At 22.8% G+C, this 15,940-nt stretch overlaps 1 protein-coding gene across 1 annotated transcript in view; it reads right to left on the bottom strand.

Moving 5' to 3' along the window:
• Positions 1-3,610, bottom strand: part of LOC102671270 (synaptic vesicle glycoprotein 2B-like) — a 12,955-nt gene extending 9,345 nt beyond the window's left edge. The window contains exons 1-5 of the mRNA XM_006615498.2: positions 2,608-3,610; positions 2,419-2,475; positions 2,195-2,356; positions 325-487; positions 96-217 (exon numbers count right to left, since the gene is read on the bottom strand). Of these exons, the coding sequence (XP_006615561.1) occupies positions 96-217; positions 325-487; positions 2,195-2,356; positions 2,419-2,475; positions 2,608-2,653 (550 nt within the window). The 5' untranslated portion in view covers positions 2,654-3,610. The remainder of the gene's footprint in view (positions 1-95; positions 218-324; positions 488-2,194; positions 2,357-2,418; positions 2,476-2,607) is intronic.
• Between the last annotated feature and the right edge of the window lie 12,330 nt (positions 3,611-15,940).

Genomic DNA, 15,940 nt, shown 5'->3' with positions numbered 1-15,940 from the left:
AAAAAAAAAAAGAAAAAAAAAATGGCGGAACATTTTTTTACCCCATCATGCCCCAAAGAGTTAATTGATAATTAGGCGGTAAAGAAATTGCTTACTTGCCGGGACTATAATGGCCGCGTTTACCGCGAGACCTCCCCATCTGGTAAAATTGGCCTTGTACTTTGCCGAGTGAAATTCAGATAGATATCCCGTCACCATCGAGAACGGGCCTCCCGCGCTGAAATTCGTATCTCTCGGATAACTTGACTTGGCGCGTTCACGAGATGTGTGTCGGACGAGAGAAGAGGGTTGATACGGCTAGTTGGGAGAGGGGGTGATACTCACAGAACACCGTTGAAAAATTTGATGGCCAGAAACGCGTAGTAGGAATTGATTGCGGTGGCAAGTATGTTTAGGACAGAGTCCACCAGGAGACCGAGGACGAATAAGTTTCGCGTGCCGATGTACGGTGTTAGATAATCCCACAGGAAGCTGGTCAATGCCATCCCTATGTGCGTTCGAGATTATACTGACGTGCATTACGAAAAGCGACACGAATTGTCTTACGAAAAAGAACAAATTTGAAATTTGAATCTTGAGTTGAGCGAGAGAGATTTTACTTTTTTTATTATTTTATTATTTTATTTAAATTGATATTTTTAAAAAAGAAATACCTTCATTCGTTTTTATATTCTTTGACTTGTTTAAATTGTATCATTATCTTCATTAAATAATTCAAAATATCTTGTTTCTTCGTGAAAGAAGAAACGAAGCACATATTATCATTTTTTGTTATGAATTTGTTGTAATTAAAGGTAATTAATTAATAATTATATAATTTGTTACAATGATTTTGAAGAGAAATAGTATGTTTATAATGATAAAAAGAAATATATTTGAAAGCTTTTCTTCGAAAAAAAATATATTGTTTTTATTATAAAAATTTAATAAATAATTTATAATTTATAATTTATAATTTATAATTTATTCATTATCGTTTGATTGATCTCAAATAATTTTAAATGATCAATCATAGGTCATTCATCTTAAAATCATAATATGAATAAAAATTTATAATATTTTAAAAAAATGAGATAGATTTTTGTATTCCTGTATTTATAAAAAAATTATATACTTTTGTCTGATGAATACTTTTTTCTATTTTAAGAAACAAACATGTAATTTAGCTGGTCAGTTTAAATATTTCACTCTCTATGATATAATGTGTTAATTTTTATTATGAACGTTAAAATTTGATTTCTTTCTTGGTGAAATAATGATGATTAGTTTTTACTCAAATATGATTTCCTTATGACAAAATAAATTATTTCTCTTTAAAATATTATTATAAATAATATTTTGCAATTATTCAGTTTAAAAAGAATTGATATTAATAAATTGATAAATTTCGTATATATAATGTTTTTTAATTAATTATTCCAAAAATTTATTATTTCAAATAAATTAATAAAATAATATTATTACAAATAACGAATCGAAATAAATTATTCTAAATAAATTGTTATTTCTTGTTTCAATTTCAAATAAAACTTGTTTAAATTGATTCATAGCTGATGACATTTCTTGTTGTTTCTCATAAAACAAATGATGTATTATTTTTCGTAATACACATCGATACGCATCATGTTGTACAAGCTCTTGTTAAATTTCTTTCACATGACAATTCTCGTAAGATATAAAATTATGATTTCAATTTTCCCGATATATCCTCGATTATTTCAAATTAAAAACAATATATAATAATATTTACATTGAAAAATTACTTATCCATAGACCGATTTAATATGAAAAATGTTACAAAATTAATCGAAACACTTGAGAATATTTTTAAATGTTTCATAGACATTGAAATATATCATAACGGAGACATCGATGGATTTAAATCAATGTCTCGCAACAGTGGAAGTACGATCATGTTCCAACATCGTATTAACTTAAACTCATTATTTGAATCGATTCCTCCATTGCAACACGTTCCAGCATCTATATAACCCACTTTACAGTCGATTGCATATCATTGTATACAAATCATCGATACATCTATCGATATGTAAAATAATAACCGAACACGTTATTAATATAATATAAATCGCGAATACACGAATCGCCATGTGAAAAATTGATTCTAAGTAATTTTAAAACGAATTATCGATCATCGAGGGGAAAGACTATCAATCCAATAAGAAATCCGTACCTAAGAACGGAAAGGCGGCGAGAACACCTTTGCGAAAGTAAGTGAGCCGGAGATCGCATTCGGCGGAAGCAATCATGAAAGCTGTCGTGGTGGTGTCGAAGATGCCAGTCCACGCAACCGGCAACGCAGCAAGGAACAGCAACACGTTAAACTTGCCGAAGCCTGTAAAAGCAGATATGCTTAACCGGGATCGAAACGAAACGTTCGAATCGTAAATCTCTGACCTGTTGCCATGATCGCTTTATCGATGTCCGCCGTTTCATCCATATTCTCGGTCCTCACTGAAAAATCACGACAAACTCGTCGAAATGAACGTACATAACAGCAGCAACGGTATGACACGTTGCGCAACACTGTCCGCGATTATGCAAGTTTGACTGGCGTCAAAAAAAAAAAAAAAACAAAATCCTCACCGCTTATGGTTGAAATTTTCCCGTTGCTTCCATTGTTCGTCATCATTTTCTCGAATGTACTATGTGCGTACTACCAGATAAGAAGGAGACAAAAAGAAGAATCGACCTAACCGTCGAACGAAGTGACCGATTACACGCTCAAAATCAGCGATTCCGATGAACAAAGTTTCGAGAACTTATTATTATTTCGATCCTCTTCTGGTTCTTTATTTTTTTTTTTTTATCCTCGAGTCGAAAAAACTGGTCTCCGCAAATTAGTTCGCGCGAATATCGCGTAAACTAACGAACGCACTCGATGATTCCTCTCTGATAGGATCCACGACACTGTGAACTAGTCAGAGCTCGGTTTACTGGCGAGTATCCCATTCGCAGCGGTGTAACTTGCCAATTAAAACGGGTCAAACGATTCAATTGTTATGGTCCGCTCGGCGAGTTCTCGTTTAGCGTTGCGTTAAATCGTTCCTCGATATCGGCGATAGACTATAACGATATACACGATCGCGGTGATGATCGAGGCGGCCGCTGCGACCTCGCTGCCTCGTGGTGGAGGAGGTGGAGGCGGCGGTTAGGCAGAATGGACCGGCGAATTTTCGTGCAAAACTAAGTTTAGCCGTGACACATTAGGCGCAAGGTAGGGTTAAGCCAGTGAGAAACAGAGAGGATACTGAGAGGATCGTGATCGAGCGAATCTAAATCAGATCTAAACTGATGATCAGAAATCTTTTCGATCGAAAGATATTCTATTCTATTCGCGATAAGATAACTGTGCGCGTCTGTAATAGGTTGCTCGTAATAAACTGTGATTGTGTGCTATTATGATGTTATCAATAAGAAGATACTTTTATCCGGAAGGGAGTAGAGGCTGATATATCAACGATAGGACGTGTGTCGCGGGAAACGGTGACAATGGAACTAGTTCGAAGAGATCAGAGAGAACGAGTGTTGCTTGGTTCCTGCTTGGATCACGACAAAAGGAGTGACGGTCGAGTTTTCTCACTCGCCTTCCTCTCACCCGATATATAATCAAGTTGCTCGATATTATTTCAATTATCATTGCAAATGCGAGCGTAAATCATTGCGAATTGTGCCTTTTAATTTCTATCGTGATGGTTTTTTTTCCATGTTTCGAAATTTTGCGAAACATTTGCTCATGAGTATTTGCTACTTGACTTATCGATATCATTCGTATTATATCGTTGTAAATGTATATAATTGTAAATGTGTCTTTCAAGTTTATTGTGGTGGTAAAATTTTTTTTTGTATTTCGAAATTTTACGAAATATGAATATTGACGAATAGCTCGATTGGAAATGAAAATTTGATCAGTAAAACATTGTGCTTTTGTTAAGTCATTAATTAAATTTTGTTAATTAATAAAAATAACAACAGATTATAATAAGTTTATATTTTTTATATTTGTGGTAATTTTTTGTATGTTTTTTTAAAATTTAGTCATTTTGTTATAACAAAATATATAAGATGCTCTAATTTTGATTTTTCAATATTAGAAAAATCATAAGAAAAAGATTAATCAATTTCAATTTCAATCAAATCTAAAAATCAAATTTCGGTTCATTTTTACAAGCCTACTAAAATCAAAGCCAAAATCTTATCAATTAGAATAAATTCATTATCAACTCTTCAAACACTCTTAAATTATTTTTGATTATTACTTATTTCTTTCAGTGCGATATAATCTGAAAACATAGCATTTGAAAAATCACGATAAAATTTAATATTCTCTAACAATAAAATTTTACTTTCTTAAAATAAGAAAAATAGATTATATATATAGATCTATTATTATATGTTAATAGACATTATTTCATTCGAAGAAAATTCATTTATTGAGAAAATTTTCAAAAGAAAATTCCTTTTACAAGAAAATTCGTTATTTTAATAAATTCATTAAAACTCATTATTTTAACACATTTATTAGAAATCATTATTTTAGTAAATTTTTAAGATATATCTGTGAAAAATAATATAATAATATTCAAATAATTTATCTAGTCAATTATTTTGCGTGCACGTAATTATACAAATAATTAATTGAATAATTATACAAATTATTCAATTATTTCATATAAACTATTCATATTTACTAAAATTTGCGATATCACGACAATTTTCCATGTATAAAAAAGAACCAATGCTAAACCAATTATATCAATCATTAATCATTCATTATCATTAATTATTCAAATATTTTAAGATATTTATGATATTCTTTTACATCAATCTTTGTTTTTCTTTTTATTTTTAATCCAATTAATTGATATTCAATGATTCTTAATTGTTTTGTTGAAATATTTAATAATAATATGCAAATGAAAAGATACGTTTTCATCTTTGAAATAAGTTTCAATTTATTATTTTGTTTTATAAATTTTACAATCTAAAGTGGATATTTTGATTTTATCTTGTAATTTTAATAAAGTAATTTTGTTACATTTAAACTTATTGTTAAAATATAATAGAATATCAATTAAGTAATCAGGATTTTTCCATGAACACATGATTTTTCAACTATGAAAAATTTTACATATTATCTAATAGTTTTTTCTTCTTTTTAGATGGTAAGAAAATAAATCAGAAAATTATTTAACTTAGAAAAAATTATTTGGACACATTTATTATGCACTGTAAATTGTGCAAATTTTGAAAACTATCAGTGTGAATGATGTTAATAACTTTTTTTTGTTTTAATATTATATTTAAGACGTTAATTTTTTTACTTTTATTTTGTATACTTGTGTTTCTTATTTTTATATATAAAAAATAGATAAATATTATTAAAACAATAAATATTTTTTATTTTGTTTTTTTTTTATTTAAAAACAATAGAAGAGAGATCAATGAATAAATTTCAATTTTTATTTTTTTAATATCATTTTCATTGAATTTTAATTGCGTTAACGAAACAATTATTTCATATGAATCAAATTTCCACTCAATTCCAAATTTGTTTTCAAAAATTAAATGTACGTTTTTTATTCTAATAATTCTAATTTCAAAATATGCAAATTTAATGTTATATATTCATAGATAGATAGCCTTTGGTTGATTGAAGACTGGTTTCACAGATTAAATAAATATAGAAATTGGAAATTAGAATATAAAATATAAAAATGTTAATTGTGACTTATTTAACAAATAATTTAAGTTTGTATTAGAGAAAACAGAATAAAACAGCAATATGATGAAGATAGATTAGACTCACTCTATCTCTATCGTTCTAAACCATAATATTTTTGTATATCAACATGTTTGATTTTTTTCTGTAAAATCATGTCTTGATTTAAACGGATAATTTTGAACAACGATTTTGAACGAATAATAATGAATATAACTTAAGCAACAAAAATATAAATATTTAAATATTTAAATAATTTATAGATTTGTTAATTAATTTAATTATAGAAACAAAATAGATAAATAAATATTTATCAGTTTAAAAGATTAAAACAATATATTATTTTACTTGATTAAATTTTATTTGAAGTAATGTGTTATTTGATAAATGATTATTTTTTAAATTATTTTGTTATTTAATTCTTAAATAAAAAATTAAATTTAATTCTCAAATAAAAAATAAATATAAATATTTTTTATTTATTCAAATAATTATTTCTTAAATAATTTTTTCTTATTACATTAATGTAATCAATTATATCAAAAAAATAGATTTTTTTACTGTATCTCATGCATATTTGTCAATAACTACAATGATTAATTACAATGTAAAAATTTTATGTATAATATTTATATTATAATTTTTTTAATCGAAACAAAAAACAAATTCGTCACAATTTTTCTATTTTGTAGTGAACTACAACATATGTTAAAAATATAAGTAATTTATGAATTGTTATTTAATATTAATATTTAATTTTGATCTCAATATAATAAAGTATAAGTATATAATATAGTATAAGATATATCTACAATTTTTAAATGAAGATTTAAAGATATGAAACTTATTCAGGATTAAATAATTATCTTTATAAGTTTTATAATCTTTCTAAGTTCTAAGTTTTATATTCTTTCAGAATAAAGAAAATATTTGAAACTATTCGTTAATAAAAAAAAAAAAAAATCTTGCTTTCAGATGATCTTCTTTAAATGACCAGTATTTTCCTTAAGCGGAATCTTGACGAAATTATTAAAGATGCAGATTATTTATGGTGAAGTGGCAGATTAGCGCGCGTGCGTGTTGCATGTCCCGCGATGCGTAACACAACTTAATGAAACAACGATTTTACTGTCATCACGTTTACCCACTTCATAAGATAGGTCGCGTGACGGTCTTGTGATCGAGGCGTGTGGTAATTGCCTTTGAAACTTCTTAATACATGATCAGATTGTGTTAACGCGCAGAGAACGTAATGAAAACTGGTTCTCTGACGAATCTTGAGAGATCACTGATTTAACATATTTAATCGATCAATCTTCTAGAAAAATAGAATTGAAAAATTGTTTTAAAAACTTCAGGCAGAATGAATTAAGGAATGATAAAACAAACTATTAGATACCAGAAAATATAGTATTTCGTATAAATTCATAAATTCGTAAATTTAATAATGATTAAAAATTTCAGCATAAATAAATAAAATGTTGATTATATGAATTCTCTTATATAAATTATTATTTAAAGTTAGAATGAATTTAAATAACTTTTTCACTTTCGTATAGAAATTGTATGTCTAATATAAAAATATTTACATTTTGAAATACTGTTTTGAATGCAGTTAAATGAGTCTCGTCTGAATTTAATGTACATAAAGATTATACTTATATCATGAAGACTACAGAAAAAGAAAAATAATAGTAATAAATTTGAAAGATAAATTAAATGTTATTGAAACAAAATTAATATTATTAAACATTTAACAAAGAATGAAAATACAATTAATAAATGTGCATTAAAATATTTTACATTTAATATTATAAAATAGAATATTTCACATTTATAATATTTTATACAAAAGCGACATTAAATATAAAATTATTAGAATTTCAAAAAAAATTTATAAAAAAAAAATTTATATGTATAATAAAAACGATTTTCATTCATGGATCTTTTAAACATGAAATATATTAGTATTAGATCTATTAATTCAAAATACTTGAATATAAAATTAAATGATAATAAAAATTGTATAATATCTACTGAATAATTACAACATATTGTTTATTTATTAGATATGTATTCTTTTACGTAAATAAAATAAACATTTATATTTAAATTATTTATTAAAATAAAATTATTCAATTTTCATTTGATTCTATATTCATATTACATATTCATAAATTTAATTTTTTAAACTGATTATTTGAAAAATTGCTTATCCATATTTTGTTAAAATAATGATGATCAATGTTCTATTGTAAAATGAAGATTATAACATATTTTTCATAATAACCATTGTTCATTCATAAATTTTTGTTTAATTTTTCAATAAAAAAATTTTCGTGTATTTAACGATTTTCAAAAAATTAAGAAAGTAAATTATTGTATAATAATTATAATTTTGAAATATTGTAAAATATTGCAAAATATTGTTGAATAATATAATTTTGAATTTTGAAATATTAATAAACGAAGGAAATATATTGTATTGTATTCTCAATTGATATATACATAATTATATATCATTAATACATAATACATAATACATACATAAATTGAAATATAATTATATAAATTATATATATTGCATAAAAAAAAACTCCCTAATTATATATATTATAATATATTATCAAAATCAATATTCTGAATAATTTTTTTCTATACATTTGCTGTTTAATTTTTGAATATATATAAAAATATATTTTTTATATTATATATTATTTTTAAGATTTGAAACAAGTTTTGATTATATTTAAATTTAGTATTAGATGAGATTAATATAAGTTTGAATTAGATTAGATAATAAATAATAACAATTATAATTTATTTGATGTTTTATAATATGTTATTATCAGTATTAATTATGGAAATTTCAAATATTAAAAATAATATTTATGTTACTGTATATATATATAGTCAGTAAAATCGTTTGAAATAAATGCTATATATATTTACATATTTACATATATTTACATTAACCAACACATTAACAATTTAATAATAAATAAATAAATAGTTTCTAAAATGAAAATTTTGAATTAATTTTAACAGATTAAATTAGACAAAAAAGAGAGCCAAAATAATACTATAATGTAATTTTACTCAAACTCGATATTTTAAACACTTGCCTCTAAACAAAATGTAAAAGCTTTATAATATTATTAACATTATTATTATTTTAGCATTATATTATTATTATTATTTTTTATTATATTAATAATTTTCTAATAAACAATAAGTAGCAATTAAAATTTTCTTAGAAGATTAATTAGAATGATGATCTTTGATTGTCATTCTTAAGATTATTAGAGATAATTTCTTTAAATTTTATATTTAATTACGATATGTGGAATTAAAAAATATTTTAATTGATATCTCGGATATTAAAGTTGAGTGACAATATAAATAAACGTTATTCAAAATATTAGCCTTGATAAAATATTTTAAAATCATGATTTATAATCATATTTAAATTTTTTCTTATTATTTGAATAAATGAAATCTAATATATTCTTTATTAATAAATTTTAAATATTTTATATTATACATATAAATAATGCTAATCTAATTATTTTACTATAATTATTTAAATTGATTTTTAACAAAGAAAAGAAAATAAATTGGTATTTTGGATGCAAGGCTTGTCATTTTGATTGTGTAGAATGAAATTTATTAATTATTATAAAATAAATTATAATTATGTTGTTATATTTAATTACATATGTATTTTATTTAATTATTTAAATATACATTAAAATTTATTTATTAATACTTGAATTCATAAATTTCGTAATTTATTTTTCTTAAAAGTTATATGCTCATATTATTTATTTGATTCTCTTTTAAGATTTTTATAAAGATGACATGTATAAATTTATAAAAACAGATAGAAAATTATAACAACAAGTGATAATTATTTTTCTAACATAAATATTTAAAAAAAATTAATTTATTTGAATGTTTTATTCCAATTTTTAATAATTTTTATATTATTTATTCAAAAGCTTGCTATTCTGTATATTGTAGAACAGAAACATATTCTTTTTCTATTCTGCTATTTATGATTTCTAATAACATATTCTCAAACAACAATTTTCTTTTATGATAATATTTAAACAATGAAAGTTTAAATGTAATTAACAAAGTTTTTAAAATATCATAAATTGTTTAAAAATTATTGTTATTATTTTTATTAATGTTATAAATTTTTGTTCAATCATAATGTTTTCTATTTAAAAATAATTTTGGATGAAGAAATTTGAATTAGATTTAAAATAAATTAAAGAAAATTATCATTTCCAAAAAATTTTTAACTTTATTTATTTATTTATTATATATATGAACATAATTTTATATAATCATTTTAGATGATTAAATAAATTTTAAATATAAGACTAAAAGAAATAATTATAATTTATAATATCATGAGAATTAAAAATCAAAAGATATGTTTTAAAAAGAAATAAAAAATTAACTTCAAAGTTTTTAGCAGCATTAAAAATTAATTTCCCAGAAATTACTCTTTACATAATTTTATCTCAAATCTAGGAGATTAGAGATAAATCTTTTTCGCCATCAGAAAATAATCATGCAATTTAATCTGCTCCAATCCAGAAATTTCTTTGATATGAAAGCTTATAATACAAAGATAATAAACTTTCAAAGGATAAATTAACCTCTTTTTTCGCTTCTTTCCGTTTTCTGAGATTTCATCAGATGAAATTAGGCGTATTTATTTCTCCTTTCGGTATATCGTGATTGCTTTTCCTTTCAATTCTACGAAATATATATTTTCTTCAATTTTATTAAAGGGAGAATTCTAGATCCCCCTTCTGTATAAGATTACAATTAAAGATTATTTGCACCCTTAAAGATAAGATTCAGCATTGGTATTACAAGAGAATCTCGTAGAATCTCCTTTATAATAAGAAGATATATTTTCTATTATAATTATATGTTGTATATAAAGTGTTAATATCTTAAAAAATGTATAATAATGTTGTATATAAAAGTGTTAGTATATTTGTAAAACATTTTTGATTGAAAGTAAATTCTAGATGAATTCTAAAACAAACATGAAAGTTAATATAAAAAAATATCAATTCAAATTTATTTATTAAGTTATAAATAATTTAAATTTGCTTTAGATGAACAGCAAAATGAACACGGAGTGACGGAAATAAAGCTATCTTATTCTATTTATGTTTTATTTCGTTTAATATTATATTAATTATAACTTAATAAATAAGCGATATTTTTAACTGATATTTTTGTATCAACTTTTATGTTTATTTTGGCATCTAGAATCGACTTATAAAATTCTCCTACGAATATATTATATATTTAGATATACAATATATATCTAATATATTGCATATCACGTGATCATAAATAGAAAGAATATCTCATCTATTTTTCTAATACATATTATTTAATTAATTATATTAAAGAAAGAATATATTTAACATTTTATTGTTTGTATATTTTTTATTTTTTTTTTATATAAATATTTGTTCAAATAATATAAAGAAACAAATCAAAGTTAATAATATTTTGGCAAATATTTTAAAAAAATATTTTATTTTTTTCTAGAAAATAAATTAATTGTTTGTTGTTATATATAAATTGTAACAAGTTTAAATTAGATATAGTATATAATAGATATGATAATATAGTTATAAAAATATAATAAAGATTCATTATTTTTTAAATAATTACAATTTTTTATTCAATACATGCCATTTTAATTTTATTCGAATATAAAAGTCAAAAATTTAACGAATAATGTTTAAATAGGATATTTTTCTACTTTTTTTTTCGACTTGCAATTGAATCAAATTTTTCATTGGCAATTTGATCTTTTCTTCTTTTAATCTTGTTTTTCAGTAAAATTTTCCTCACGCTTGATATAATTAAAAAATAAATTTTATCAGAAAAAGAATGGAAAAATTGAAGTATCGTTCAAGAATATTTCAGAGAGAAGATTACGATGAGAAGAGTCACAAAGAGAAATTTTACCGTCGTTTTGTTTTTTGTAGGTAGCGTTAATTAAATTACGTCTGGGGAGAAAAAAAAAGAACAAAGAAAAAAGAAAAGAATGAGAGGGGAGAAAAACAGCAAAGTCTAATCCTGTTACATTTTTGTTGATTCGTTTTTTGTCCAAATGTGTTCTATTATTAAAACATTGTTCAATTGCGTAGAAATAATCGTTATCAATTTATACATTTAATTTTTCTCAATTTTATATTGAAGTTTTCTTAACAATTTTATTTATCAAAACAAAAAAAAATTCGAGATATAAGAATTCTAGAACCTACAATTCCAACTGATGTTTTATTAAAATCAAACTTGTCAAATATCGTTTGCTCGCTTCTAAGAATGCTTTTTTTAACGATTAAAAAAAATTTTGTATCAATACATTTTTTCAGTGAATGTAACAATCACATAACATAACTTTAACATTACATAAACTTTAACATAAACTCACGGATGAGCAGTAAATATATTTGCAACCACAGTTGCTTTCATGAATATTGTTTTACAAGAATCATTGGATGCGTACGTGTCTTTCCAAAACCCCATTTCTCTTGATCACTAGGTACCTGCCATTTACATATTTCACGAAAGATCATTTCTTTTTCTTTTCTCTTTTCTTGTTTCTATCTCTTTGTTAAGAATATAAGAATATACATGTTGTTTTCTCTTATATTTATTTGTTTACAATAATTCGTTTAAGAAAAAATAAATCACTAATAAAGATGAAATTTGATCTATTAATTAACAGAAAAATTTTTAAAGTTTTTGATTATAATAATCTTATCTTATATCTAGTATATGAAAATTATAATACTGTTATAGAATAAGAATAAACATACAGAAAATTACAACTAACAATATCAAGTTAGTGAAATTACAATAGAAATAAAGTGCTAATATATTCGTGAACATCTTTGGAAAGTCAATTTTAAAATAAACATAAAAATTAATATATAAAAAGTTAAGGCTTTCTTATTAAGCTATAAGCAATTTAAATTTGTGTTAAAATAAAAATAAAATCTCGCTCTATTTTCATTAAAGTCTCGAGTAAGTCTTAACTTACATTTTTATATAGCAACTTTTGTATTTGTTTTGATTTTTAAATCAACAAAAAATATTATATGAATATATTATCTTGTATAAAAAAATAAAAATAAAATGTAATAAAATGTGTGCTTATTTTTATGTTTCTAAATGTAAAATTATAAATAAGAAATTTCTAAATTAATAAAATTATTTAATAAAATAAAATGAAATATATAAATTAAAATTATGTAAATGTAATATATAGAACTAAAGTATTTTAATAATTGTAAGATCAAAAAAATAATTATATTTCAGAAATTACATAAATATACAAACTATATAACCATATCAACCATATAAAATCCATACAAACTATATAACCATATCAACTATATAAAATTCATCTCTCCATGATTACTCTATAAATTTTCGAATCAAAATCTTTTAAATATTTGATAGTACTGTATCCAAGACACTCGATATTCAATTCGCGATAGAATTTATGACAATCATCTTTGCAAAGATGCATATTTCGATTTTTTTGGCACGTTTCCACTAGCAATGACGAAATGAGAAATAGTTCATGTAAAGATTGCATGATGTCCAACACTGATTATGTAATACTATGAATTGATTATACATATCGTAAGCATTGCTCTCAATGAACACGTTGTCTATAAGTTAGAAGATAATGGGAAGATGGAAATGCATGAAATGGATGAATTTTCTGGCATTGTCAATTGTTTTGAAAAAGTATTTGCCTTCATAGAATATTCTGCATTTATTAAATTACAAGCTCGAATTCATTAAATCGAAATGATTTATGAGTAGATGTAGATGAATAATTTTATCAAAGTATACATACAGTTAAATAGATAGTCTGAAAATGATTTGAAATCGAAATAAGAATAAGAAATAGATTCTCTAAAGTATATTTTTATTAAATCCTTAATTTTTAATTTTATATTGTTATTATTATAATAGTATTCTTCTTATATTATAAAATTTATTGATATTTTAAAATATTCATAATATAAATATGATTATTTTCTTCAATTTAAACCAAACTTAAATTTTTTCATTTAATGTTATTTTTATATATTGTAAATTACAGGACATTTTAAAAAATTTTTTAAAATTTGTTGATTAAATTTAAGATTTTAATAATTTAAATATTATAAAATTACAATAAAAAGTCATCGATCAATATATAAAATTTGAGAAATGACTTTTAGATTTGTAGCTTTATATATTTATCAGTTTCTCAATTTTTATTAATAAAAAATTTTTGATCATATACATCAGTTTATATTTATAAACGTTACTAATATATTTCTGCTTACGTTACTAATATAATGCTGTTTATCTATATGTTAATAATACAACAGTCTTCATTATAATAATCATTATTATCAAGTATTGAATAACTGATTATATGTATCTACACTTTGATATATCGAAACTATTAAATATTTGACGAGAACAACTTCTACAGTAAAATTTGTATGAAAAATTGTATTATCACATTTGTAGGCAGAATTCACTGTATAATATTAAAAATTTTTCATTAATATTTCGAAAATTAATAAATATTCGAAGCTAAAATTTTATATGTGGGGTCTTTCAATTTTATCAATTTCAATTTCAAAAAGTTTTCCATATTATACTATATTTCATGAAAAACAAATAAGAATTTAAATTTCATTCTCATTTAATATTATATGAACGAATCGTATGCGATTTCATATCACAAAGAAAATAGGAAAGCACATCTTCAGTCAACATTGTTTTGTTAGAGTTTACTCGACGAACTCGAATTCTAATTCGAACTTCTGTACAGAGAACTTTGGATTTCATTCCTTCATACATGTAATTTAAACGTTGAGTAAGCAACTTTACTCTTATACAATTTTGGCTACAACTCTATCATCTTAAGTCTTGACCTTTTGAATACAGTACGACAAACACTTGGTTGAATTTCGCACAATTGCATAGATTCTTCGATGAGATCATTTGTTTATTTGTTTTTCTATATTGTAGCAATTTTTTCTACTAAATTATGCAATTACATTCTCTATAATTAATTTAATTTGTATAATCATAGTATGCAATAATGATTTTAATGGGCTTCTAGCCATTGTCATGAAACAGTCTCATGATTTTTTGAAAAAAACGAATTAAATATTGTTATGAGCAATAATTATACTAAATATTGTTGATAAAGTGTGGAAAGTTAACTAAATAAACAAAATTTTAGAGAACAAGAAAAGGAGATTGTATTTTTATAAAAAGATTTGTCAATGAAAAATTTTTAATTTGTGTATAGCCAATAAAACTAAAAAAATATTGTATCAATATTTATTAACATTATTATAAATTTTGTAAATAAATTATTCAAAAGTAAAATGCAACAAATGACTGATTTATTGCAATATGTTTTCTGCAACTATTTCTTATTTTTTAAATTATAAATGAAAATAAACAAAATTTTAATCTTAAATATTATATATAATCTGAATATATGTGTAATGAAAACACTGCATTAAAAAATATAAAATCTTAGTTTGAAATAAGAATTTCAAGCGCTTCAAGCAATAATCAAATAAAGAAATGTTACGTATGTATTGATAACGTAAATACGATCGATTTTTCGTATTTCTTAACAAGAAATCTGTTGTTAGTTGTATTTCAATTCAAATTGTATTTAATATTTACTTATAACTTTGAAACAAGAAAGTTATAGTCAAATTTCATATCGAAAGTTCAGAAGCCAATTAGAATAAATTACATTTTTTGAAAATAACTTTAATTGACAAATTTATTAAATGATTACTTTAATAATTTAATAATTAATTTGTCAATTAAAAATTTAAACAATAGAAAGTTTATGTAATTCATTTTCAAAAAATATAATTTATATTATGAAATATAACATTTTATATTTTTCTTATTTTCATTTATAAATTATTGTAGTTAATTAATAGAAAGATTAAAGAACATTTTTTTTATGTATTTTTGTCTTATTTATGATAATTGAAATAGATTTACATGCATCATTTTTATCAGTAATGATTTAAAAAGTCGAAAATTGTATTTAATCATAATATAGAATAAATTGTTTATACATAATTAAAATAA

Source organism: Apis dorsata, unplaced genomic scaffold, assembly GCF_000469605.1.
Source record: "Apis dorsata unplaced genomic scaffold, Apis dorsata 1.3 scaffold_225, whole genome shotgun sequence".
Taxonomy (NCBI): Eukaryota; Metazoa; Arthropoda; class Insecta; order Hymenoptera; family Apidae; genus Apis; species Apis dorsata.
The sequence above is the reverse complement of the archived record's forward strand: the minus strand, read 5'-3'. Positions and strand labels throughout refer to the sequence as shown.